Below are 26,837 nucleotides of genomic sequence, written 5' to 3'. Positions count from 1 at the left end.
CTCCTCCCCTGTTAAATCCCCTTCTCCCGAGACCACTCCAGCAGACGCAGCCACCACCAGTTCATCCATCCGATCCCATCTGCCCGCTCGCAGCTCCAAGGAAGGAAGGAAGCCTTCAGCCATGTCTGGCCGCGGCAAGGGCGGGAAGGGGCTGGGCAAGGGCGGAGCCAAGCGACACCGGAAGGTGCTGCGGGACAACATCCAGGGCATCACCAAGCCGGCGATCCGGCGCCTGGCGCGGCGGGGCGGCGTGAAGCGCATCTCGGGGCTCATCTACGAGGAGACCCGCGGCGTGCTCAAGATCTTCCTTGAGAACGTCATCCGCGACGCCGTCACCTACACCGAGCACGCCCGCCGCAAGACCGTCACCGCCATGGACGTCGTCTACGCGCTCAAGCGACAGGGACGCACCCTCTACGGATTCGGAGGCTGATTGACCTGCTCCGTCTGGTCTCTGCCCCCGCTGTTCCATCTGTCCGAGTGCGTGTGTTGTTGTTCCGTCATTGGGTTTGGTCTGTGTAGTTAGTGCAAGGCGGTGTGTATGAATGCAATGGAACCAGCGTTGGTATTATCTTAACTGCATCTCTCGATATGTTATAGTTTTATATCCTACTCTGCTTGTGTGATTCAGTGACGCTGTGTTCGCTTAATTCAGTTTTTAGCTGAATGAGCACCAAAATTTGGGTATGCAGAAACATTCTCTGAATTTAAATGTGTTTCTTTATCAGTCATGCTGATCTGCGTTCTGAAACTCTGGAACTGGTCTGAATGTTTGTTTCATCGGTTGGTTTTCTCTGCTTAGTGGAAGGCGATGATTATGAATGCAATGGAATCAGGGTCCTCGTGCAGCATCCTAGTACTTCGCTGCAGCTTTGTTCGCTGGATTCACTGACACGAAATTTCGTTGCGTTCCTTTTCTATTTGGTTATGTGCAAATGTTCGCTGGAGTTAGGTGTGTTCATCATCAGTCATACTGATTTTTGTTCTGAAACTCTGGAGATGTCAGATTGAAGCAGAGGCTATACAATTGCCCATTGTGCAATTTGACGATTTCAGTTTACTGGTTATACGATTGCCCATTGCACAACAAAAAAGTTGTTTGCTATGTTTGTGTGATCTGCCATCCTTGACCCAGAGAGTAGAGAGAGATTCAGACCAACAGAGTTGCAGCCTTGCTGGCAATTTTGCCCTACTTTGTCAGCTGCTAGTTTGCTACTGGGACATGTTTTTCGAGTAATCATTGCATTTGGTACCGCTCCCCAATATTACACTAGGCTTCAGACTGAAACCAGAGAACCTTCATTCTAGATGACACCATTATCATCCTTGGAGCGACATCACTGCAACACAAAAGCTACTACACAAGGTGAGAGTGGAGGATCCCTCCACTCCACCTAACCGTGCCGAGGTGGTGGTCCGAGGCAGAGCTAGCCAAACAAACTGGCCTGGCACGGCACCGCTGACACGCCGGCCCTCCAGGCACGGTAGGCCAATGTGTTGTTCGGCCTACTAGGCTGTTTTTCGGCCACCCCCCCCCCCCCCCCCCCTCCCCCCCCCGCACGCGCTCCCCCACGTTCCCTCATTAGGTATGGAACATTTTTTTAGAAATAATTCACAAATTTGAAAAGTTCCAAATTTTGAAAAATAAACAATTTCAAAAAATATTTCTGAAATTCAAAAAACAATTGATATTTTAAAAAATGTTTACGAACTTGAATCATGTTCAAGATTTCAATTTTTTCATGAATTTAAAAAATGGTTATAATTTCAGAAACTGTTCATGAATTAAAAAATCTTCATGATTATAAAAATTGTTCGTGAAATCAAAAAATGTTCATGATTTAAAAAATGTTCAGAAATTGTAAAAAAATCGCAATTTGAAAAGTATGTAATTTTTTTAATTCGATGAATTAATCTTTAGTTCAATTTTTTTACACCGTTTAAAACATATCAGGTACATTAGAAATTCCTTTTACTTCTTTTATCTGTGAATGCTCTTGTTCGGGTGGATTTCAGTCTGCAAAGGACCTACTAGCAGCTAGCATTGTTGTGCTAGTTGTGGAACAAGCTTCATCTAACAAAGACGTTATTCAAGGCATACCCAGGCTACAAAATCGGCAACAACTTCAAGTTATTTCTCTCAGAAGACTAACTAGACATCTCTCAGAAGAACTATGATATTCACATCTAGAAGTAACAGCAGTACAGCTCCCGGAAGAACTATAATATTCATTCTTAAATTTTATCCAACACATGAAGTTGTTGTTCTGCACCAACATACGCATTGGATATGAACCAAAATCCCAAGTACACACTGAGATGAACCAAAATCCGAGGATATTCTTGTGTGCTCAACCTTAACAACAACAAGAAAAAATACTGATTATATTACAAAAGATACAATTCAGAGCAGACATTGTGCATAAACCAGTGAAAACTTACAAATCTTTCACAAGATAAATAACTATTTGTGTCTCTCTAGAAGGGAAAATTGAATTTCTCTAAAGGTAAACAAAAGAAAGTATCCAAAGACAATATTTGCCATCTTGCATATGCTTGACAGTTATCATGCATGGCCTCACAAGCACATCTAGTTAACTTTCTTGCATGTTTTCTTCGCTTCTCTCCCTTCAAGTCCTTGTGTTCCTCCTCATTTGTTCGGAAACCAACTTTGCCACAAAGAAATCGCCTCAGACCACCACATTATCTACAACCCTTTTTTGTTCAATTCTGATTGAAAACCCAACATTGTGTGCATATGCCTTGTAAAACTTCTCGACATCTTCCATAGTCTCGAATGCCATACCTACAAACACCCAGTAGTCATATAAGTCAATGATTATTAGAGAGATTTGAGTGAAATTATGGTGATAATGGTACTCACATAAAATAGGCCACTTGTAGCTCTCTTTTTTCATGTACCAAAGTTTCCAAATTGATCGGAGGAGGGTCCCTCCATTGTCGACATGCTCAGGTTCATGCTCCATCTATAATGCAACATCGCATGATTAGTTCTTATCAATTGAGGAACAACAACAATCGCCAAATATCCATGTTCCGTATAGTAAATATACATGCTCTGTACACTGGTTGACCTATGACTTTCTATTGCGTAGCTTGTGATCTTTTTTCTAAAAAAGAATTTCTATGCTTGACAAAAACGGTGAAAATAATGTCTGTCTTTTGTAGCAGCCAAAGCTTTCTCATGATGCTGAAGATAGTGACAACCAATTTGCGTACAAAAACACTGTCTTATCAGTGTATCCTACTCGTCATTCTAGGTAAGCATCTAGTGAATTACGATGCTTGTCCGTTTCATGTACTGGATTACCTGTATATGACTATGAAGAGGCAGCGGCACGTCAGGGTTCAAAATTGTGAGGGGCAGCGGTGACAAGTACTCCTAAGGATGAGTCCCGGCTACAAGAGGGTGAGCCAAGTCCAATGGAGGGCGACACGCAGCCGATGAAAGCCCCATCACTGTCGATGGAAGGGCAGCCATGGCACGAGGCGCGGTTGGCAGAGGGAGAATTGCGGTGGATGGAAGGCCCATCCCGACGGTCGGAGGGCCAGCCGCGGCCGGCTGAGGGCAGTGGTTACGCGCCGGCGGCGCTCAAGACGATCGAAGAAACAGATCTCAGGATCTCATGAAGGGTCGAGCCCTATTCACCTCAAGATTTATATAGAGGGGGGTTATCTGCTAATGTGCGTTTAAGTGGATTGTTAGGACTCCCACCTGTGATCCATGACACGTCCGCTCCTGATCCAACAGTTCACGATAGAAATTTCCGGATTTTCACCGAATAGTCATTTTCACCTGATACTTCGCCAAACATGTTTGTATAACGTACATAAACGGATTAACACCGGTTACCTTTTGTCGGGGGGTTTGGCTGTCCCTCGAGCACCTATGGGACCACGGCGGAGCGGAGCCCCTTTTTGGTCCGGCGGGGGCGATGGTTGCACAAAGAGCAGATCGAGGCGAGACACGCGAGCGATTTTACCCAGGTTCGGGCTGCACGGATGCGTAAAACCCTACTCCTGCTTGTCTGGATTGTATTGAGTTCTTGCTCGAGAGCGCGGAGTGCTACAGTACACTCCAGCGACTGGTGAGGGCGAGCGTGGGAATGGCCGTCCCCCCTCTCTGTTGCGCATGGGCCTCCTTTTATATGCCTAAGGGGTCACCGACACGTGGCAACAGAGCTGAGGGTAAAAAGGTAAAAGGGGTGGTAGTTGGCTCCACCGCCTACATGTCGCATCCTACCTAACTCTGACGGCAGGGGACAAGGGCATTAAATGCCCGTCTGTGTCACCTAGACGGCCCAGAGATGGACCGCTAGGAACGCCACCGTTTGCCACGATGGCTGCTTGTCAGCGCCTGCTTGCCACCGCATGCCCCACGTACGCCAGGAATGGTCCCAGGGCGACACGTTGGTGGGTGAGCTGGAGCGCGGGCTGCGGGGTAGTAGCTTGCCGCGGGAAGCGCCTGCCGCGGATGTAGTCTTGTCGCGTCCGGGAGCTTGTCGCTCACCGGGTCTTGTCGGGGCGCGCGGTGCGCCGCAACGAGCTTCTTGAGATGCTTTGGTTGGTCTTCCCGGCAAGCTCCTCTTGCCGGGGTCTTGTATGCCTCGGCAGGCCTTCCCGGCAAGCTCCTCTTGCCAGGGTCCGGCTTTCTTCCCGGCAAGCTCCTCTTGTCGGGGCCTTGGTCTAGGCTTGAATGGCTCTAAAGTAGCCATGGAGGGTCTTGGCGGTTACCCGGCAGGCCTTGCCGCGGGTTGCTGCGACTGCCCGTGCACAAGTTCGGGGTACTAAGGTACCCCTACTTTAGTACACCGACAGGAGCCCCCGGGCCTGGGCCATACACGGTGCCGAGCGCTGTTGGGCCAGGCCCAAAACAGTGCACGGGCACGCGTGGCCTAGGTCACGCCGTAAATCTCTCCGCTCCCACCGCGCACGCCCCGGACAGCAAGCGCCGAACGAGGCGTCGTGGGTGAGATCGTGGGTGGTATGCGCGGGGCTAAGCCCCGCGTGCGTGCGTTGCGTCATGATGAAGGAGACGGTTCACGCCTTCCCCCATAAACGGAGGTAGGCGTGAGGGCGCGGTGCATTTACTGGGCGGAGCCGATGCGCGGTCTTCGAGGCGCCCACTCCCCACGATCACGGGGTGGGGTGAGGTCGCCTCATCCATCGCTTCGGCTCTGCACGCCCGCCACGCGGCCTCCATGCGCTTGGGGTCGCGGACGGTGGAGGCGGGAAACCGGGCCGTCACAGGTCGCGGCAGCGGGGTCGGCCCCATTTCCCTGCTCTCCCCGTGACTTGATTCGCCGAGCGGGGCGGCCGGGCCCCCCATCTTGCCCCTTTAAAAGGAGCGGGAGGGGAGCACGGAAGCCCGCATTCTCCCATCTCCTCCTTCCTTTAGCTTCTGTTCCCCTTCCCCCCATTCGCCATGGAGAAAGGGAACCCTGGTCCTTCATCGGTGGCGGCGAGGGTCGCCGCCAGAGAGCGCATCCCTCCCTCTTCCGCACTCGTGGCGGCAGAGCCGGCCGGAGTGGGAAGAGGGAGGGGCGAGGTCGAGGACGAGGTCGAGGCACGCGCGGAAGAGGTGGACGGGGCGACGCGCCGGCTCCGCCTCCGCCAGCGGTCCCCCCTCGCGTGGCGGTCCATATTGGGGACGACCCTTGCGAGTTCCTCGTCAGGCTGCGCCGAGCGCCTCGTCGCCGCCTCCGACTCCCAGCTCCGTTCGCGGGTGTGATGGAGTTGGACCCGCCTGAGACGCTGAGATTGCACATGAGGGGCTGTGGAATCAATGGCACACGAGTCCGCGTTGAATTCCCAGCCCCTAATGTGATGTATCTTGTCCGAGGGTGGAAGACGTTCGCCCGTATCCACAGCTTGATGGAGGGGTTCACCCTCCATTTCAAGTTGATGGAGGGCGACCTTCTCTCCGTCAAGGTCTTCGGGCGCTTCGGCGCTCGGGCGAAGTGCTGCGAGGACAGCTCCTCCGACAGCGATGGCTCCTCCTCGAGCGAGAGTGACGAGGAGGAGAGCGCCAGCGACGACGAAGGAGGCGGGCGGCGGGACGACGGGTCCGACTAGGTGTCGGGCGTCGCGCCGCGTGGCACCGGCGACCCCATCATCCGTGTCGCCGGCTCCTTGAACTCCCCGGGGCCGTCTCCTTGGGCGGCTGGCGTAGGGAGGCTGCGGAAGAGGAAGAGGGCTGGCGGCAAGGCCGTCAAGTCGGAGTACGAGGGCGTGGTGCCCTCGACAGCATGCTGACGTCCTGCCGCCTCGTCGAGCCCTGTTTCCGGCGCCGCCATCACCGTCCAGCCTCCGGACGGGCCCCGGGGTGTTCTCTTGGTGTCTTCTGGCGCCCGTAGCTTGCCTTGGCGTCCCTTTTGTCCTTTTCGCCTCCTTGCCCTACCTCCTGAAGAGAGGGACAGGAAAAGGATTACGGGCACCTTATCTTTTTAATCTGTAAGCCTTCGGGCCTTAGCTATATTTAAAGCTTGTAATCCTCTCTTTCATGCTTTTCATTCTCTATGGACTGTACCTGAGTGGAATGTTTTTAATGAAAAGGGGATGCTTGCCGGGTCATTTGTCTCGCGGGTAGAACCCACGCCAAGGAGCAAATCCTTGGTATCTTTCAGATAGACACTCCCCTCCCGGCAACATGCCCTGCCGTCTTCTCACGCCGCTCGACCCTTCTCGCGCTCTTGACGGAGGCGGGGGCGAGGCGGGTGCGGCCCCTCGTTTCATCCCTTTCCTGCCGCGACTACGGCCAAAACTTGGCCCTGGGGCCCCAGGGACCAGAGCTAAGGGAGCACGGTGACTTTCGGGAAGAAACGAGGTTTCGTATTCCCAGTCCAAAAGAGAATGCATGAAGAGGGATGGAAAACTTATCTGCGACTGCAGCCCCCCGGCAACTCTGGCTTGCCGTGGGGTGAGCCTTGGTACTTGCAGCCCCCGGCAATACTGGCTTGCCGGGGCCTAGATGCCGGCACGTCCTTCTTCTCCTTTTCGTCTTCATGCGGTCCGGCAAGGATATGCAAGCCCTGCGAACCAAAGGAAACGAAAGAGAAGCAAAGGGACGCACACTCGACCTCTAAGTTAGGGGTTAGCCGCTGTTAGGGACTATCAACCCTAACCAAGGACGAGACTCGACCTAGCATGCATGCTATAACCCCGGGGTATGGCAGCGCTTCATATCTGGTGCTAGGGTCTGCGCCTGGCTCTGTACAGAGGTTTACATGCAACAGCGGCAAGACTCGTACAGAAAGGTGGTTGCCGGACGGGGTCCGACAACCGCGCCTTACGGGCAAAACTTGCGAAGATGCTTGATGTTCCAGGAGTTGCTCACTGGAATGCCATCTTCGGTCTTCAGGCGGACAGCGCCAGGCCTGGTGACTCGTTTCACCCGGTAAGGGCCTTCCCGCTTCGGCGTCAACTTGCTGGAATTCTTGGCCGACTGAACGCGCCGAAGAACAAGGTCGCCTCCCGCGGGGGTAACTGTTTCTGCGCCTACAAAGGATTACATGCAGCAGCGGCAAGACTTGTACAGAGAGGTGGTTGCCGGACGGGGTCCGGCAACCGCGCCTTACGGGTAAAACTTGCGAAGATGCTCGATGTTCCAGGAGTTGCTCACTGGAATGCCATCTTCGGTCTCCAGGCGGACAGCGCCAGGCCTGGTGACTGGTTTCACCCGGTAAGGGCCTTCCCGCTTCGGCATCAACTTGCTGGAATTCTTGGCCGACTGAACGCGCCGAAGAACAAGGTCGCCTCCCGCGGGGGTAACTGTTTCTGCGCCAGGGTCTGCGCCTGGCTCTGTACAAAGGATTACATGCAGCAGTGGCAAGACTTGTACAGAGAGGTGGTTGCCGGACGGGGTCCGACAACCGCGCCTTACGGGTAAAACTTGCGAAGATGCTCGATGTTCCAGGAGTTGCTCACTGGAATGCCATCTTCGGTCTCCAGGCGGACAGCGCCAGGCCTGGTGACTCGTCTCACCCGGTAAGGGCCTTCCCACTTTGGCGTCAACTTGTTGGAATTCTTGGCCGACTGAACGCGCCGAAGAACAAGGTCGCGTTCCTCGAAGCTTCTGGCATTAACTTTGCGGCTATGGTAGCGGCGCAAAGCTTGCTGGTAGTGAGTGGCTCGCACAGCAGCCTGAAGACGATCTTCCTCGAGGAGCAGCGCGTCATCTTGCCGCAGCCGCTCTTGCTCTAGCTCATCGTAAGCGAGCACTCGAGGTGACCCGTATACGAGTTCCGTGGAGGTAACTGCTTCTGCTCCATAGACTAGAGCAAAAGGTGTCTGGCCAGTGGCTCGATTTGGCGTCGTCCTGATCGACCAAAGAGCCACCGGTAGCTCCTCGATCCAGTTTCTCCCGCACTTGTGCAGCCTGTCGAAAGTTCTGGTCCTGAGCCCGCGCAGCACTTCAGCATTTGCCCTTTCCGCTTGACCGTTGCTCCTCGGGTGAGCGACAGAAGCGAAGCAGACCTTGGCGCCAATAGCTTGTGCGTACTGCATGAAGGTGCGGCTCGTAAACTGCGTGCCGTTGTCGGTGATGATCCGGTTGGGAACACCAAAGCGGCAAACAATCGACCTGAAGAACTTGACTGCTGACTGTGCGGTCACCTTCCTCACTGGTTCCACTTCCGGCCACTTTGTGAACTTGTCGATTGCAACGAACAAGTACTCAAAGCCCCCGATTGCTCGGGGGAAGGGGCCGAGGATGTCAAGCCCCCAGACCGAAAATGGCCAGGATAAAGGGATCGTCTGGAGAGCTTGAGCTGGCTGGTGTATCTGCTTGGAATGGAACTGGCACGCTTCACACTTGGTTACTTGTGCAGTTGCATCCTGGAGGGCTGTCGGCCAGAAGAAGCCTTGCCGGAACGCTTTGCCGACGAGTGCTCTTGCGCCAATGTGGTGACCACATATGCCTCCGTGTATCTCTGCCAACAGCTTCTGTCCATCTTCCCGGGGAATGCACTTCAATTTCACACCATTGAGTCTTCTTCTGTACAGTGTCTGATCGACAAACTGGTACATACTTGACTGCCGGGCTACTCTTTCCGCTTCTTCTTGCTCTTCGGGAAGCTCTCCTGTCTGAAGGAAACGGACGATCGGCTGTGCCCATGTTGGAGCCTGTGGCTCGACAACAAGGACTAAAGGCATATCAGTTGCTGCGGGAACATCCGCTTCTACGGCGAGCGCCTGCGGCTCAGCCGGAGCTTGATGTTCCCCGACAAGCTTGCCGGAGCAAGACTTGTCGGGAGCCTCTGCTCGAACAGAACAAGGCCTGGTGCTTGCCGGAGCAGAACGTTCCCCGGGAAGTTTGCCGGAGCAAAACTTGCCGGGAGCCTCTGCTCGAACGGAACAAGTTCTGGGGCTTGCCGGAGTAGGACGTTCCCCGGGGAGTTTGCCGGAGCAAAACTCGGCGGGAGCCTCTGCTCGAACGGAACAAGGCCTAGGGCCTGCCGGAGCAGACGCTCCTCAGCGCTCTTGGCGTTGATCTTGGGGACCTTCTTGGCGGCAGCTTCAGGAAGCTCTGCCGGAAGATAGTCGCCAGAAACCAACTTCCTTTTCTTGCTCTGCCCAGTTGATGGAGTCACGGACGGTTGAGTCAGCTTAAGCACAAAGACCCCTGGTTCCACAGGTAACCTAAGTGCGGCGCACTTTGACAGGCCATCGGCAACGTCGTTCTCGGTTCTCGGAACATGTTCCATTTGCAGGCCGTCAAAGTGCTCTTCTAGCTTTCTCACTTCGTCGACGTAGGCTTCCATCAACGGACTCTGATAATCCTTGTTCACTTGGCGGACGACAAGCTGTGAGTCACCCCTGACAATGAGCTTCTTGATCCCAAGGTCTGCTGCGATCCTGAGACCGGCAAGCAAGCCCTCATACTCTGCAGTATTGTTCGTTGCTTGCTCCCTGGGAAAGTGCATCTGGACTGCGTACTTGAGGTGCTCTCCGGTGGGTGCGACAAGCAGCACACCAGCGCCGGCGCCTTGCAGCGAAAAGGCACCATCAAAGTACAACAGCCACTCCCTGCCCGCCTCCTTGGCGGGGATGCTCATCTCTGGGGTTTCCTCGTCTGGTGTTGGCGTCCACTCTGCTATGAACTCTGCCAATGCTCTGCTCTGGATAGTTGAAGTGCTTTCAAACTTGAGGCCAAAGCTTGACAGTTCCAGTGCCCACTCGACAATCCTGCCGGTTGCTTCGGGATTCTGCAGTATCCTCTTCAGCGGAAAGCGAGTGACAACTGTGATCTCGTGTACTTGGAAGTAATGGCGCAGCTTTCTCGAGGCCATGAGGAGGCCGAAAAGCAATTTCTGCACACCAGAGTACCTTGATCTAGCCCTCTGTAGAAGGGAGCTGACAAAGTAAACTGGGCGCTGCACCATTTTCTTCCGTACACCTTCGTGCATCTGCGCGGGTTCATCTTTGTCGGGGCCAGAGCTTGTCGGGGGAGCCCCCTGCTTGTCGCCGGACGGGCTGGCCGGGGTTGCTGGCTCATCGTCCGCCTCCCTCTCCGCAACTAACGCAGCACTAACCACTTGATTGGTTGCTGCTATGTACAGCAGCAACTTCTCTTGTGGCTTAGGCGCGACAAGTGTTGGAGCGGAGGACAGGTATTTCTTCAGGTCCTGGAGCGCAGCCTCCGCTTCCGGAGTCCACTGCATCGGACCTGCCTTTTTCAATATCTTGAAAAATGGCAGGGCGCGCTCGGCAGACCTAGAAATGAACCTGCTGAGAGCAGCCACGCAACCGGCAAGTCTTCGAACATCCTTGACGCGCCTTGGTGCTTCAATCTGCTCGATGGCCCTGATCTTGTCGGGGTTGGCTTCGATTCCCCGCTGAGACACAAAGAACCCGAGAAGCTTGCCGGAAGGAACTCCAAACACACACTTCTCAGGGTTCAGCTTGAGGTTGATCTTGCGCAGATTCACAAAGGTCTCATCTAAATCTTGAATCAGAGTTGCCCTGTCCTTGCTCTTGACCACTATATCATCCATATAGGCTTCCACATTTCTGTGTATCTGAGGCTCAAAAGCAATATGGACAACTCTTGCAAATGTTGAACCAACATTCTTTAGACCGAAAGGCATCCGCACGAAGCAGTACGTGCAACATGGTGTAATGAATGCGGTCTTCTCTTCATCTTCTTCTGCCATGAAGATCTGATGGTATCCTGAGTACGCATCAAGAAATGAAAGCAAATCACATCCGGCTGTGGAGTCAACAATCCGGTCGATGCGCGGCAAGGGAAATGGGTCCTTGGGACAAGCTTTATTGACATCGGTAAAGTCAATACAAAGCCTCCATTTCCCGTTTGCCTTGCGCACAACTACCGGATTGGCCAACCACGTAGGATGGAGCACTCCTCTGACGAGGCCTGCTGCTTCCAACTTCTTGATCTCTTCTGCTATGAATTCTTGGCGCTCCACCGCCTGTTTCCTGACCTTCTGCTTGACGGGCCGCGCGCGAGGACAAACGGCAAGGTGGTGCTCAATTACTTTCCTGGGAACACCAGGGATGTCAGACGGTTGCCATGCAAACACGTCGACATTCGCCCGCAGGAAAGCAACGAGCGCGCTTTCCTATTTAGGGTCAAGCGTGGCACTGATGGTGAAGGTACCACCAGTGCCGTCCTCCTTGGCGTACATCTTCTTAGTTTCTGGCGGAGCTGCCATCGTCTTCTTGTACTTGCCGGCGGAGCTCGATGGTGCGTCCTCGACGGAAGCGTAGCACTCCGAAGAGGTGCGCTTCCCGGAGTGGGCACCAGAGCACTTGCAGGGCTTGGTCTTGTGCTTGCCGGCGGAGCTCGATGGCGCGTCCTCGACGGCAGCGCAGCACTCCGGAGAGGTGCGCTTGCCAGAGTGGGCGCCAGAGCACTTGCCGGACTCGGTCTTGCGCTTGCCGGTGGAGCTCGATGGCGCGTCCTCGACAGCAGCGCAGCACTCCGAAAAGGTGCGCTTGCCGGAGTGGGCGCCAGAGCACTTGCCGGGCTTGGCCTTCTCCTTTCCCCCGGGAGCTTCAGCGGCAAGCGGTTCTGCTGCGACTGCTGCCTCCCGGTAGATCTTGTCGGCACAGATAAGAGCATCTCGCTTGTCGCCAGGGACAGAGATGATACTTATCGGGCCGGGCATCTTGAGCATGTTGTAGGCGTAATGAGAGGCCGCCATGAACTTGGCGAGTGCCGGACGGCCAAGTATCCCATTGTAAGGTAATGGGAGATCGGCAACGTCGAAGGTCACCCTCTCAGTCCTGAAGTTTAGCTCGCTGCCAAATGTCACCGGCAGCGCGATCTTCCCCTTCGGCTTGCTCCTTCCCGGACTGATTCCTTGGAATGTGCCGGTCTCTTCGAGCTCGCTGTCAGGGATTTGGAGTCTCTGGAGTACAGCGGAGGAGATCAGGTTCAAGCCGGCCCCGCCGTCAACTAACATCTTAGTGACCTTGAGGTTGCGGATGGTTGGCGAAACCAACATCGGCAAGCACCCAACCGCAGTTGTGCGATCAGGGTGGTCCTCAACATCAAAGATGATAGGCGTGCTGGACCATTTCAGGAGTCTACGCGACTCGACGGGTGGTTCTGCTGCATTGACTTCTCGCGCCCATTGTTTGAGTTGGCGGCGTGAAGCATGCAGAGAAGCACCACCGTCAACGCACAAAACCTCCGTGGCTTTCTGAAACTCCTGCTCACTGTTCTCGACATCATCCATGTCTTCGTCGCTGTCGCCGTCGTCTTCATCCTTGTCGCGACCGCGGGGCGGCCTGTCTCCTTGCCGCTGCTTGACCTTGTCGCGGCGCCCTTCCGGGCTGGAGTGCTTCTGGCCGGATCCCCCAGCACCTGCCTGGGCCCTTTCCTTGTCGCGCCGCTCGTACTCAGCTCTCTGTTGCTGGACGAGCTGCTCGACCTTCTTGCAGCTCTGGAGGTCATGGCCCCTGGTGCGGTGAATCTTGCAGTATTGCTTGCCGGAGCTGCCCTGCTTGTCGGCGGCGGCCACAGCCTGGCAGTTGGCGCATGCGGCAATCTCCTTGCCGGAGCAGCCAACTTTGGCTTGCTTGGCGCCGCCGTCGCTGCTGGACTGCTCAACGACTAGCACCTCCTTGCTCTGCTTCTTCCTGTTATTGCGCCGCCGGTTCTTCTTCGCCGGGGCAGCGTCATCGCTGTCAGATCCTCCTGCTCCAGTACTTTCTCCAGGAAACTTCCTTCCTTCCTCAGCGCGTGCATACTTGTCCGCCAGGGCATATAGCTCGCTGACGTCCCGGATCTTGCACATCGCCATCTCCTCCCGCATCCTGCGGTTACGCACGTTCTGATGGAACGCGCTGATCACCGCGGCAGGGTGGATATTTGGGATGTTGTGCTGTACGCGGCTGAACCTCTGGATGTACTGGCGCAGGGGCTCCCCTTCCTTCTGGACGAGCAGGTGAAGGTCACTCTCTTGGCCGTGCGGTTTGTGGCCGCCTGTGAAGGCGCCCACAAACTGATGGCACAGGTCCGCCCAGGAGGATACGGAGTTGTCCGGCAAGTGCATGAGCCAGGATCTGACGTTGGGCTTGAGCACCAGCGGGAAGTAGTTGGCAAGGATCTTGTCATCCCGTCCTCCAGCAGCCTGCACCGCGATGGTGTAGATGCTGAGGAACTCCGATGGATGCGACTTGCCGTCGTACTTCTCCGGCACGTCTGGCTTGAAATTTTTCGTGTTGGGCCACTGGACTTGCCGCAGCTCAGGAGTAAACGCAGGGCAACCCACCGCGTACGGCAAGTTGTCCGGTTTCTCCGGCGCGTGCATGTCAACAGAGGGCCCAGCACGCAGGTCTGACTGACGCCGCGCTTCTCTTCGACGCTCGATACGAGTGCGAGCGTCTTCTTGTTGCCGTTCATGAAGAACTTGGCATTGATCGCGACGAGCTCGCGGATCTGACGACGCGGTGGAGCCGCTGTCGATGTGGATCCGGCGGGCCGGCGATCTCGGCCTTCGGGGTGGGGAGTGCATGGTGGTCGCACCCTCCCCAGTCTGGTTGCCACCGGCTCGCGTCTGGCTGACTTGCCGCGGCTGCGATGTGCTCGGCTACCGTAGGTTGTCGCCGTTGGCGAAGCCGATGAGGCTCTGAATGGTGGCCCTCCAGTCGTCGACCTTGTCTGCCGCTGGAGGGAAATCGAGGAGCAGTTGAGCTCGCGCCAGAGCTTCTGTTGGGTTAGGAGCTTCTGTTGGGTTAGCAGGCGGCTGTGGCAAACGGTGCGAAGAACGGGATATGCTCGGACTTCTAACTAGGTTAGAAGGAGCAGTATCTCGTCTAAGCGACCGCGCCTCGCTCGGGCCAGCGTGCTGGTGTGCATGATGGTCTTGAGCCCTCCGAGATCCGCCAGCTTGATCTTGGCCCAGCAGGCGTATGGTACCGTGGGTACCATGACGCTGCTGGTCTCGCGCCTCCTGGGACGGGCGCGGTGCGTGTACGGACACCGAAGTCTTGGAGTGCGCCCGGTCGTTGCGGGAGTCGGCCACGCCGCCGGTGGGCAGCGCGGCCTTGTCCTTGGACCTGGCGACACCGTGAGTTCCGCCGTCGACGCCCGTTCCTCCGCCAGCGTCTCCCCCACTGGCCGTCTGCTCCGGCGGCGGCGGCGGGTTCGGCGCGGACAGAGCGGCCGCCTCCGAAGCCTTCTTCTTCGGCGGCATGTCGGTGAAGACGATGAAGATCTGGCTCGCGAGAACGCCGGATCAGGTTCGCACAACCTCGACGCCCCTTACCTGGCGCGCCAAAGATGTCGGGGGGTTTGGCTGTCCCTCGAGCACCTATGGGACCACGGCGGACCGGAGCCCCTTTTTGGTTCGGCGGGGGCGATGGTTGCACAAAGAGCAGATCGAGGCGAGACACGCGAGCGATTTTACCCAGGTTCGGGCCGCACGGATGCGTAAAACCCTACTCCTGCTTGTCTGGATTGTATTGAGTTCTTGCTCGAGAGCGCGGAGTGCTACAGTACACTCCAGCGACTGGTGAGGGCGAGCGTGGGAATGGCCGTCCCCCCCTCTCTGTTGCGCATGGGCCTCTTTTTATATGCCTAAGGGGTCACCGACACGTGGCAACAGAGCTGAGGGTAAAAAGGTAAAAGGGGTGGTAGTTGGCTCCACCGCCTACATGTCGCATCCTACCTAACTCTGACGGCAGGGGACAAGGTCATTAAATGCCCGTCTGTGTCACCTAGACGGCCCAGAGATGGACCGCTAGGAACGCCACCGTTTGCCACGATGGCTGCTTGTCAGCGCCTGCTTGCCACCGCATGCCCCCGGCTGCACAGCCTCCCGCCACGTACGCCAGGAATGGTCCCAGGGCGACACATTGGTGGGTGAGCTGGAGCGCGGGCTGCGGGGTAGTAGCTTGCCGCGGGAAGCGCCTGCCGCGGATGTAGTCTTGTCGCGTCCGGAAGCTTGTCGCTCACCGGGTCTTGTCGGGGCGCGCGATGCGCCGCAGCGAGCTTCTTGAGATGCTTTGGTTGGTCTTCCCGGCAAGCTCCTCTTGCCGGGGTCTTGTATGCCTCGACAGGCCTTCCCGGCAAGCTCCTCTTGCCAGGGTCCGGCTTTCTTCCCAGCAAGCTCCTCTTGCCGGGGCCTTGGTCTAGGCTTGAATGGCTCTAAAGTAGCCATGGAGGGTCTTGGCGGTTACCCGGCAGGCCTTGCCGCGGGTTGCTGCGACTGCCCGTGCACAAGTTCGGGGTACTAAGGTACCCCTACTTTAGTACACCGACACCTTTCCAGTGAGAGTGCAGGCACAAATGGTTAGGCTAGTGGTAGGGACAAAAAAGAAAGGAATAATCAGTTGATAGACACTGTGATTAAGTAAAACTGAGCAGAGCTCTGGTTTTACTATTATTCTTTGGATGTCCACAGGTGACGATGTTGGTGAACACAAATGATTATCACCAGTACCTCTTTTCTTTGAGAGGCGATTATCAATTGGTAAAATTATCACTGCCATTTTTAGCATCCCATTATCAGTTGTGAGTCATATAAGCCAAACCCTTTTACTGAGGATACATTGACAGTTGCTTAACATGCTAATTCACTAGTCCAGAAAAGGCCCTAGATCTGTTTTGTAAAGGAAATGGATTCTTCAAATTTGAGATTATCCGTGACACCAGTTGCCTCTGCAATAGAAGCGTGAGAACAAAATGTAGTGGCACAACCTTCTATGTTGATGCGGCTCACTGACATGCTTATACACGAGTGATGCCGGTTATAAGATGATCATCAATTGCCTCTTTTTATGGCCAGAACACAAATTATCTCTTTTTAGATTAAGGTTGTCACTTTATCAGTAGAGTACTGGGAGAACTTGTGTCTGTAATCCTTTTTTTTTTGCCAGGAACTTGTGTTTGTAATCTGACAGTGCTATCACTGTAGGAAAAAAAGTCTATCACGGTACATGGATGATCAACTACCCATGCATGATCAATTCCACGCTGGGGAATAACATGGTTGTGCATTTGTCTGACTCACAACGCGACTCCTCTAGGAAGAAAAGGAGAATACGACAGCATTGGAATTATAAAGGAATTGCAGTAACCATGTAAGTACTCTTCAGTGGGGTTATAGGACCATTACTTGAAGGTGACAAGTGGAGATCCCGCGGTCCTGAAGTAGACAGCAAGATCAATATTCAGGTCGTCATACATGCTCAGGAATGGATGAGCCTGGGTGTCAGAGGCAACAGATAGAAGAAATGGGTAAAGATCAGTGAGCTTGCTGTGTCAAATGACGCTTTCGGACGAACATACAAATTGTGAAGCAGACAGAAATTTCCTTACTGATAGGATGTGAGCAGATGACCTATTTGTAGCCTCTTTTTGCATACTGAAAAATTCAGAAAGAAATTAAGAAAAAGATATTAGCCTTTTTTGGACACTGACTTCCAGTAAATAAAATAAGGAAATCAATTGATCTGTCCACAAATGAAGGTGACTAGGTGAGTGTAAAAAAAAGAAACATATGATGATGTTGGCATGCATATTCCAGAGCAGGAATTTCGGCGTGAGAATCACTACTTGACAGGCAAAAGGTAGAAAACCCACTATGGTAACTAAGCTCACAGTTTAAATCTCAGCAAAAATTGCAAATATTGCTCAAGTGTTATTGATTAACCAGGGGGGGGGGGGGGGGGAGGGGGGAGGAGGGGGGAGGCAATGGAGAAGCACAAATACCACGCAGAAATGAATGAACAGAACTCTGGTGAAAACTGGTCTGATGGTGCAGAAGGTGATGGTTGGTCGACAACAGCTTCAAGAAGTTCATAGAAGCTATCACGAGGAGGATATGGGAAATTGCCAGTGGCACATTCCAGCATGTTTCTGCCCGCTGATTCTTTCTGGCTGTCAAGAGTATATATGCATTTTAGATTTGGTAGCTGAAACAAAAAATGGTGGCCGTCTTTTCATGCCACACTGGAAGACATGCTTATATAAGTCAAACAAACTTTCACCCACCGCCATGTAGTTAAATGTGCCAGTAAATGTATCTCGCTTTGCAGAAGAACTAGAAATGATGGCACTAACACCAAAATTTGATATCTTTACTTCACCCCTATGATTTATTAATATATTCGATGGTTTCAGATCTCGGTGTATAACGCGCTTCTCATGATGCAAGTACATCAGTCCTTTCAACACCTGCTCGAGGAAGTAAAAATTATCGATTGAAAAGGTCTATTTGATCTTAAGGTGAAAAAAAACATTCTGATAACAAGAAAAACCTATGTAGTTACTTATGTGTCATTTTACTGGCCTGCTTACAAATTGCAGCAAGGTAGGCCTCTGGAACGGTTCTAGCAGTCATCAGGAAATCAGCCAGAGAGCCTCCATCCATATACTCCAAAGCAATAGAAATAACACCATTGACATAGAAACACTGATAGCATGTGACAACATATTGGCACTGTGTTGACAAACTTAATTTCAACTCCTAGGCAAGTTGCTTGCGTATGCTTTCCTGAATATTGAGTTGTATAACCTGCAAACATGACAGTACATGAATGGGGGTAAAGACCCTAGGCAAAATATCAGAGATTATAACTACCACTATAGTTTCTACTTTCTACAGAAAGAAATAGAAGGAACCAAAATTATAAATCATCAAATAATTTATTTTTTGGGCAATACCTTGAGAGCAAGAAACTGGCCAGTCCATTTCTGGCGCACCAATTGCACGGTTCCACTACTACCTTTCCCAATCACTTTGATTGCTTCCAGATCATGTATGCTCAACTGATGGTTATCTAACGGCTCTATAGGAGGAGCCTAGAGAAGTCGAGTATGGCAACGGAAAGAAGGCGAGACACAAGTTAGATGAATGAAGAACACAACAAGTTAAGAACAACAATGTAATTAGACAATTCCCACAAGAAATGGTGTTAGAAAGCAATCTTCCACTATAAGCAAGTGAGCATCAGCATTCTGGATACATCATAAATTATTTCTGTAACAACTGCATTTGCGGATATCCCACATGAAAATCACCTATGTATTCCCTCCGCACGGAATTAGTTGATGCTCAAACGGATGTATCTAGCATTGAAATACGTCTAGATAGATCCATTTGAGCGACAACTAATCCCGGACGAAGGAAGTACATAGTATCATTTGTCCTCAATTGTTGTTCTGAAAAAGAACACGAAACCCTGCTCCGTACCTGCTAATCCAACCACACATCCTAATATCTAAATCTGTTCATGTCATCAATGAAATTACGAAAACCAATACAACTACCAATATGCCGAGCGCAGCCCTACGTTCTTTTCCTATGAACGGCTAAGACCAGACGCGTGGAGGAATTTTTCATCTTGGGTGCCCGGTCATGTTTTAGTGGCTTACCTCGCCTTCCTCGGTCTGCGGGGTGATGCGGAGGCCGTCCTTGTTGACGAGCAGGTTGCCGTCGCCGTCCTTGAACATCCCGATCTGCATCCTGTCCCTGTCCCGCGCTGGAGCCCAGCTGACCACAACCGCTGTGAAATCAAATCAATCAGCACGACTGCAAGAGCAATACGTCCAAGGAAAACAAAAATGCGAAAGAAGAGGGGTGAGGGTTTGAGGTTACAGGAACCTGCCCATGGTGGACTCGTGGGAGGGGAGAGCGATCTTGCCCGGCTTCTTCAACAGCAGCGGCGGTGTAGGGCTCCCTCGCCGGGGTGAGTGGATGGATGAGTCTTCGTCCGCCTCATCTTTGCTCTGCTTTTTCTGGAATTAAGCATTACAGTACCAGTATAAATGGCTGGCAAAATTGGCAGTTTGGCATAATTGGTCAACGGCTTGGAAAAATATACACAGTGCACAATAAGACAGTATGTACATACTACATACATACATAGGATATGTAGACGAAAATAAACATACAATTGCAATCTTACTTAATCAAACAAACCTCATAGTAAGATTCTTAGGAATTACAGTCCTCTACAATACTTCAAATTTTATTTGAATCAAAAAGACCTTGGCATCGTCTGTTGTTGTTGCAACTACAGATTTTGTTTTCAAGAGGATTCTACTGGGACTGCAAAAGTGGTATTCTATCCCAAGAGCAAAGCTTTTGATACTAACGACATGATCCATTTTGGGAGGCGCAAGACGGCGCTGAATCCACCCACATATCCACTACTGATTCAGCTAGATGAAAATACTGCAGAAAATGCAAGTCCCGGCTCCTCTCTGCTATGTTAAGGAAGCTATCATCTTAAAAAAGTTAAAACCGGCTATAGCCACCAAAAAGACGTGGTGTGCTACATGAAAAGCTTGTCTATATGACAAGTGTAGTGAGAAGAGAAGCTCACTTTGGAAAAGCCACAATATTTGTGATGTCTTATTTTCTCGTCCGGATAAGTAAAATTTCTATACTCTGATCATTTTTAACAATGGATAAAAAAAGCGTTATTCTAGGCCCTATGTGAAAAGCTTGTTTGTTTACCATAGCAAGGCTAGTAAGAATAAAAGCACCCCGCAAAAATAAAAGGTGAGAAGAAAAGCTCGTAAAGAGGTTTTGAACTTCCTAAAAAAAGTTCTAGAAACCAAAAGATTGCAATTTCGCATAGTAAACACCTCATTAGAAACTCCAGCATCCTAGACGGGATAAGCTGGAGACAACGATGATGTTAGAGACAGCTGCAAATTCAGCCGGAGATAAAGATGAAAAAGATCAATAATACATTCGTGACCCGATGGCTAACCAACATGATGTGATTTCTCTGCAAACTGAACCACACTGTTTGTCTCCGGGGAAGCTCTGACGGAAACCGCCTTGACAGTGACACGAACGCTTAGGACAGGCAGTTCTCACTGTCAACCTCTCTTTCATCCCCAAGGGCCCAGATTCCACAGCAAAAATCAACGGCTAGTCCAGCAAACCTGGCGTGTTGCGGTTCCTGTCCCCACGTTGACAGCTCTGGAATCTGGTGGCTGTACAAGGTCCGGCTATAAGATGCCACGCTACAGAATCACTAGCTGCAGGCCCAGGACATGAGCCTGATTGTACTAGTACTACTGCCCCTGGAGTTAGTAAAGATTGGAACAGTTTTATGCATATCATTTCCAACATATTCGCTTGCAAAAACCAGGGACGCGGGGGGGGGGGGGGGGGGGGGGGGGTTGTTCCTGGTTACCGGAAAGCATGATGTTCTTAATGAAATTTGAGTCCGCACAAAATTCATTCAAAATTTTCTAGGATTTTTGCCCGGAAAGTCCATTTACCCAGTTGGGGGGTGGGGGGGAGGCAAGATACGCGATTACAGGCCAGGCGGTAACTGAATTTACCGCCCGGTAACCAAAACCCAGGTTGTAGGTAATTTCCACAAACTCATAGTGGTAACGCCGTATCGAGAGCGTGGGACTTGTCTCCCTCCTTTTCCGTCCAAATTTAATTCTCAGTAATACAAGGAAAAGCCAATTGTGGCTGAGATACTCCTGGAAAATGCCGTTGATGGCTGAGATAAAAATGATTGAAACTCAACATGTGCTTTTAATATGGGTATATCTATTCAGTTTTACCTTTCCAGCCCCTTTTGATAATATTGTACTTAGTTAAAATACTATTCCCACAAGCATTTCTTGAAGCAAGAAAGTGCTCTAAGAAGCATTTCTTGAAGCATCAAAATTGTTTTTTCATACACACGCAACAAAAGTTTTTTTTTTTCTCATGAAAATTTACATGTACACAAAGGACACGAAAAAATAGACATCCATTTATTTTTTCATTTTTTGGACATCCGAAAAATTAGTTCTTGCAGCCAGAAGCACGTGCTCTTGGGAGCCATTTTGAATTATCGCTTCTATACCTCTACTACCTCCAACAAAAGCACCTTTACCATTAACAGAAGTCCTCTTCTGCTCCCGAGCTCGAATAAGCTCGGGATGAACAGTAAAATCGAAAAATAAAAATAAAAATTGTGACAAACTTTGGCAAGTGTTTGGTATGCTTGACAAATTTCATCATGAAATAACATTCGTGGAAGTCATGGCAAAAAAAATTCAGTACTCCAAAATGCTTTCGAAAATAGCATTTTGGGAGCATCGATTTTGTTTTTTCGCCACGACTTCCACGAATGTCCTGTCATGATAAATATGCAAGCACACGAAATATTTGTCAAAGTTTACCTGATTGTTTTTCAGAATTTGTTGAATTTGTTTACTCTTTTTTTCTTCTAATTTACTGTTCACCATGGAGCATTTGAGCCCGGGAGCAGATACTCCACGTCCTACCATTTAGGTCTACTTGAAGAAGCTAAACTTCTAACACAATATCTAATATTTTCTAAATCAACCTCATACTCATCTGCGAGTAGATCCTGGATAGCCTTAGAGTTAAAATAAAAAATTGTTTTGATTACCCACTCAAAGGCACATTGTTAGACTTCTCTTTGTGAGCTATAAAATCACTACCCCTGTAGCAATTTAATTTAGAAGAAACAATCTAGGTACACACCCTGCAGAACCGAAGGCTCGAAGGCGGATCTACCACCTTCCATACTAGTCACTTAAATATATTTATTTACCTCAAGAATATTACTTCCTAACTTCACCCCAATCCAAGTAGCTACGTCCCTAAGAAGGATCAGAAGAATTCAAAACAGTTGGAATGTGTAAATTACCTGTGTGCTATCTTCCATCTGATGATCCTCTAAACCTGCCACTCTTTCCATCTCCTTTACAGAACTTTCCAAGTTAGTGCTCAGATAATTTTCCCTAGCAAATGCTTCGAGATTGACCGACAACATCGTGTTATCATTAGTAGTTGGTGCCGCAGGGATTTCCGCATCAGGCTCCCTTCCCATCTCAGAAGCACCAACTGGTACTGCTTAATAAAAAAAAATGTCATGTGCCTGCATGAAGAGAGAGTATATATATAACCCAACACGCCCCCAAGAATTAACCAAAGTAGCAACTAAGAAAGGAGACTGCTCTCCATGGTCGACTGAGCGATGAAACACGACGCGATTGAAAAGAAGCAGCAAAGAACCACCCCAGATGTCCCAAGGTCTTTTTGTCAGGAAAGTGATACGGTGGCTTCGCTTACGCATACCCCTGCTATCGTTACTGATGTTGTGTGAAGAGATATGCAACTCAATTACGAAGAAAAAGAGGAATTAGTTTGTATAACAATAAAGCATGCTATTTTTTAATCTGATAAAGCATGCTATTTTAGCACATAACTAAGGTGCATAAGTGAAAAGAGATAAGACCGGAAATTAGGCATGTTTTCATGGTGTGCATGCTGCAGTCCAAGCCGTGAATGTGATTGGTTGGGGGCAAGAAAATAGGGGAAGATGCATCTCGCTTGAGCAAGCAATGAAACAAGAAAGTGCAAGACAAAATAGGAGGTTGAAATCCAGGCTACGTGCAATCAGGGATTCTTTTCTGATTCGGCTGGCACAGGATCAAAGTCTTATTTGTAACTAGAGGCCAACGTCATGGACGGACGGATGCAACTAAACTAGATGGGTTGACTACGGTCACCGGTTTCCGCTCAAGCCTCTATCTCTAACAAGTCAGCGGTTGGAGAAATTAATCATTTCCGAATTGGTAGTCCGGGACAAATTTTTTTATCACATAGAACAAGCTGCTTAGTTTTCTCTTGAAGTGACTTTATTAACTTGATGGCGAAACATTTATATTACCACCAGTTGACAGAAAATATACCTGGAACATGTAGACGCGAAGATGGATCTGATGACCTTGAAATCCTGATTGATTACAATAACCATTAGCTTCGTTAGAACATATAAGAATTATATCAGGTTAACTGAAGAATCGACGTTGATGTTTTTCTTTAAAAGAAAGATTTTATTGATTGAGGCGTCCGCACCAAGTGGGTGCACCCAGCCTCATAGAAGTTGAAGTAAAGGAGGGCATATTTCGTTGTGCTTACAAGGAACATTTGTAGTACCTTTTATCAGCCTGTCGCCTCTCTAATCTCTCATCGTATTCATCTGGCTCTTGTTCCTCCAGAATTTCATCCGATTCTTGCTCCAGATTCCCATATGGATCTTCCTTCAGAATCTCATCTAATTCTTGCTCCAGATTCCTATGTGGTTGTTCTCCCCCCAGAGTCTTATTTGATGGCATGTTAATTATAGGATTGGTCGGATGATTACTAACCAATGTCCTCAAGGCATACTCTAGATCAGGAGCTTCACCCCCAAAATTTGTGGAGATCTCTTTAAGGCCTGGCATATGCTCGATGCTGATGAGTGCAGTACCATCTTTTTCAAAAGAGGGGATGGCATTGAAAACTAGCTTGAGCTTCCAGAGATTAGGCATTGCACCTTTCTCAAATTTTATCCAAGCTATGTCACTCGTGAACCTCAACTTGAAGTACTTGAGAATTGAGAACCCAGCCTTGTCAAAGATGATCTTGTCGTAGGGCGCCTTCTCCACATACAGAGAGAGAGAGCAGTGAGGGTAGGCGATCCTCTGAGGATATCAACACAACTCATCTGGAGTTCCCTCACTGCAATCTTCAAAATTCTTAGGTTGCCATGTTTCTCAATCCACAGAGGAATTCGTGAGAACATGATATGGCTATGTGGCGAGAACTCAAATCTCTGGAGAAGTGGGGGTGCCAGGAGATCCCATGACAGGGTGACGTCTGAAGCGCCACGAGCATTTTTAGCCGATGAGCCATGAGCCACTACTAAAGTTTTCAGGTTGCCATGTCCTCCAAGTAAAGATATAATAGAACTCATGCTTCTATTCAGATGGTCAGAAGAAAGTGCAGAAGATCTGGTCAGGTGAAGATCCTGCAGCTTGCATACTCTCTCCACACTGAGAGACATCCTGCTGTTAATCCAATCCAGCAGATTTTTATCAACAGGAAGACCAAGGTCTAACAAGTTTGGTAAATGGATATCTCGTGGAACACAAGCAACTCTTGCATCCGGAATATCCAGTATTTCCAAACATTGCAGCACATGGTTTGGCAGTTTTATGCAGACATTACCTGCAATCTTCAAATATCTCAGTTGAAACATTTCTGAAATTCCAGTGAGGTCTACAGGGCCAACGTCATCGCCAGCATGACCGAACAGTTGAAGGTTCAGGACACGAAGAAGCTTGAACTCTGTAATACAAGGCATAGACTCGAGTAATCCAAAAAATCCAAGTGACCGAACTTGTGCCTTTGTGATGTTTGCTGGTGTCTTGGCATATTTTGCATTACCAAAGAGCAGAGATAGTCGACGGACCTTTTGAGAGAGTGACACCTTCTTTCGGCTGTAGTCTATTGCCATAATGAAATTCTCTTCTGCAGATTTGTGTGCAATAAGATCATGTACCATGCCATGCACTGCACAGGATAACACCTCATTGTTGTAATTGACACATATCAGTTGGATGAATCTTCTACCAATAAGTTGATCGAGATAGCTTTCTGCAACTTTCCCGATGTCTTGCCCTTCTGTCGTATAGATCAAACCTTCAGCCACCCATTGCTTCACCAAATCATCCTTCAAGATTGTGTAGTCCTCTGGATACATACTAAGATAAAGCAAACATGTCTTCAAATATTGAGGAAGACTGTTAAAGCTCAGATTCAGTGCTTGTCTAGTTCTTTCTGATGCCGAGAAACAAGAGCTTAAGGACCGATGGATGTATGTCAAAAGATCAGTTGACATGACAGGCTGGCTTGCTAAAACACTTGCTATGCTGGCTGTGGCTAACGGCAAACCATCACATGTTTCAACTATTTCATTTAGAACATCTTTGAACTGTTCAGGACAATCTCTTCCAGAGCAAAAAAGTCTGTTAAAGAAAAGCTTTCTAGAATGATCATCATCTAGGTGTTTCATCTCAAAAACATACTCTGACTGATAGCAGCAACATGTTAATGCAACATCTTCGATCTGTGTAGCTGTTATTATTCTGCTGCCATGATTACCCTTTGGAAAAACATGATTAATAGTATCCCATACTGATGCAGCCCATACATCATCAATAATAATTAAATACCTGCATACAGATAATCAACTCTAGAGTTTAGGGAACATGGGAATTTTGATATATCTTGAAAGAAGAAAAAAGGCACTACCTTTTATCTTGTAGATATTGCTTGATATCGTGAATGAGATCAATTTCCCTACAATGTTGCGGAGGATGTTGCCGCTGTAGTTGCGAGAGCATGTCACAGAAAATTTTCTTCATATCAGGTTTCTTGGATACTCGAACGAAAGCTCGGCAATTGTATTGCTTCCTAAATCGGTTGTACAACACTCTAGCAAGTGTGGTTTTAGCAAGACAAGCAGATCCAAGAACAGAAAGCACCTTGAGCTGCTGGTCCCCATCGGTAGCCAGTGAGTTGATAAATTCATTCATCCGGCCATCGATTACTATGTCTGCAGTTTCTTCATATGGCCTTGGAAGAACCATAGGGCCATGGGACACAAACCTACGCCTCAAGGTTCTGCAAGAATGGAGATTATACCTCTGGTGCCGTTGAATGGCCTCCTGGACATACCTCCTGAATTCTGATAACGTTTCTGCACTAATAACCTGAGTCTGGGAAGTCTTGACACGACTGAACCATTTGCGGAGGGATCTGGTGGCCTTGATGTTGTTGGCAAAAAGGGAGGGATCTTCAGGCGGCACAAATAATAAGCTGTCGACGTAATCCTCCATGTCATAAGACAGGTCGCGTGCCTCATTCATCCAGCACATGGCCATTGGCGGAGGGTCTTCCACTTCTAATAGTTCATCAAGGTAGGAACTTATCTTTTGAACGTCATCCTTGAGGAGGCGCATCCTGTCCTTGATCCTCTTGGAGCAGCATTTCTGAGGAGCATCCCTAAGGAGAAGCATGTCCAACTTCCCAATAAGGGGTCTCATGGCGCCCAAAACATCTAAACACAGGCACATAAACAAAGGTAAAATTAATTAATGGATATTGCGTACACATGTGCCCTGTATACTATAGAAAGGCAACCATCAACTGTGTGACAAAGCAAAATGCACAATGTTTAAATCGGGCACCCGCGAGAATTTAACAAGGAACAAGCAATCAAAACAAGACGACAATCTCGTGGTCACAATGCGACATGGCATGACAATTATCCATTCTTATGCCCATCGAAAGAAAACAAGTTAAGTAGTCCTGCGTGCGATTACTTGGTGAAAGGGCCTCACCACTGTTAGGAGGAGTTAGATCTGAGAGGACGACGTTCTTGTGCACCTCAGGAGATTCCTTCTCTTGCATGATCTCCACCACTATAATTACCAGGTGCCCCTCTACTCAATTACCACTATAATTTCTCGGTCTTCTCACCCCCCCCCCCCCCCCCCCTATCCCTCTTCGATAGGCAGCCTG

General features: G+C 50.1%; 1 protein-coding gene and 1 pseudogene across 2 annotated transcripts; one reads left to right on the top strand and one right to left on the bottom strand.

The window, feature by feature from the left end:
• The first annotated feature begins 31 nt into the window (after positions 1-31).
• Positions 32-577, top strand: LOC125516188 (histone H4). The gene has a single exon (XM_048681670.2). The coding sequence runs from the start codon at positions 122-124 to the stop codon at positions 431-433; it is 312 nt and encodes a 103-aa protein (XP_048537627.1). The 5' UTR covers positions 32-121; the 3' UTR covers positions 434-577.
• A 16,026-nt stretch (positions 578-16,603) lies between these two features.
• LOC125516515 (disease resistance protein RGA5-like) lies at positions 16,604-26,784 on the bottom strand (annotated as a pseudogene). The gene is made up of 13 exons (XR_015609524.1): positions 26,657-26,784; positions 25,566-26,373; positions 23,427-25,486; positions 23,180-23,223; positions 22,132-22,334; positions 19,092-19,231; positions 18,869-18,959; positions 18,158-18,295; positions 17,784-18,008; positions 17,486-17,668; positions 17,204-17,371; positions 16,811-16,856; positions 16,604-16,696 (listed from the first exon to the last, which is right to left on the bottom strand). The product of XR_015609524.1 is annotated as a disease resistance protein RGA5-like (transcript).
• Between the last annotated feature and the right edge of the window lie 53 nt (positions 26,785-26,837).

This window comes from Triticum urartu, chromosome 6A (genome assembly GCF_056163025.1).
Source record: "Triticum urartu cultivar PI428250 chromosome 6A, HENAU_Tu73, whole genome shotgun sequence".
Taxonomy (NCBI): domain Eukaryota; kingdom Viridiplantae; phylum Streptophyta; class Magnoliopsida; order Poales; family Poaceae; genus Triticum; species Triticum urartu.
The sequence above is the reverse complement of the archived record's forward strand: the minus strand, read 5'-3'. Positions and strand labels throughout refer to the sequence as shown.

Excerpts from the sequence above, each read along its gene's own strand:
- LOC125516188 (XM_048681670.2), top strand. The coding sequence starts at position 122 with ATGTCTGGCCGCGGCAAGGGCGGGAAGGGGCTGGGCAAGGGCGGAGCC.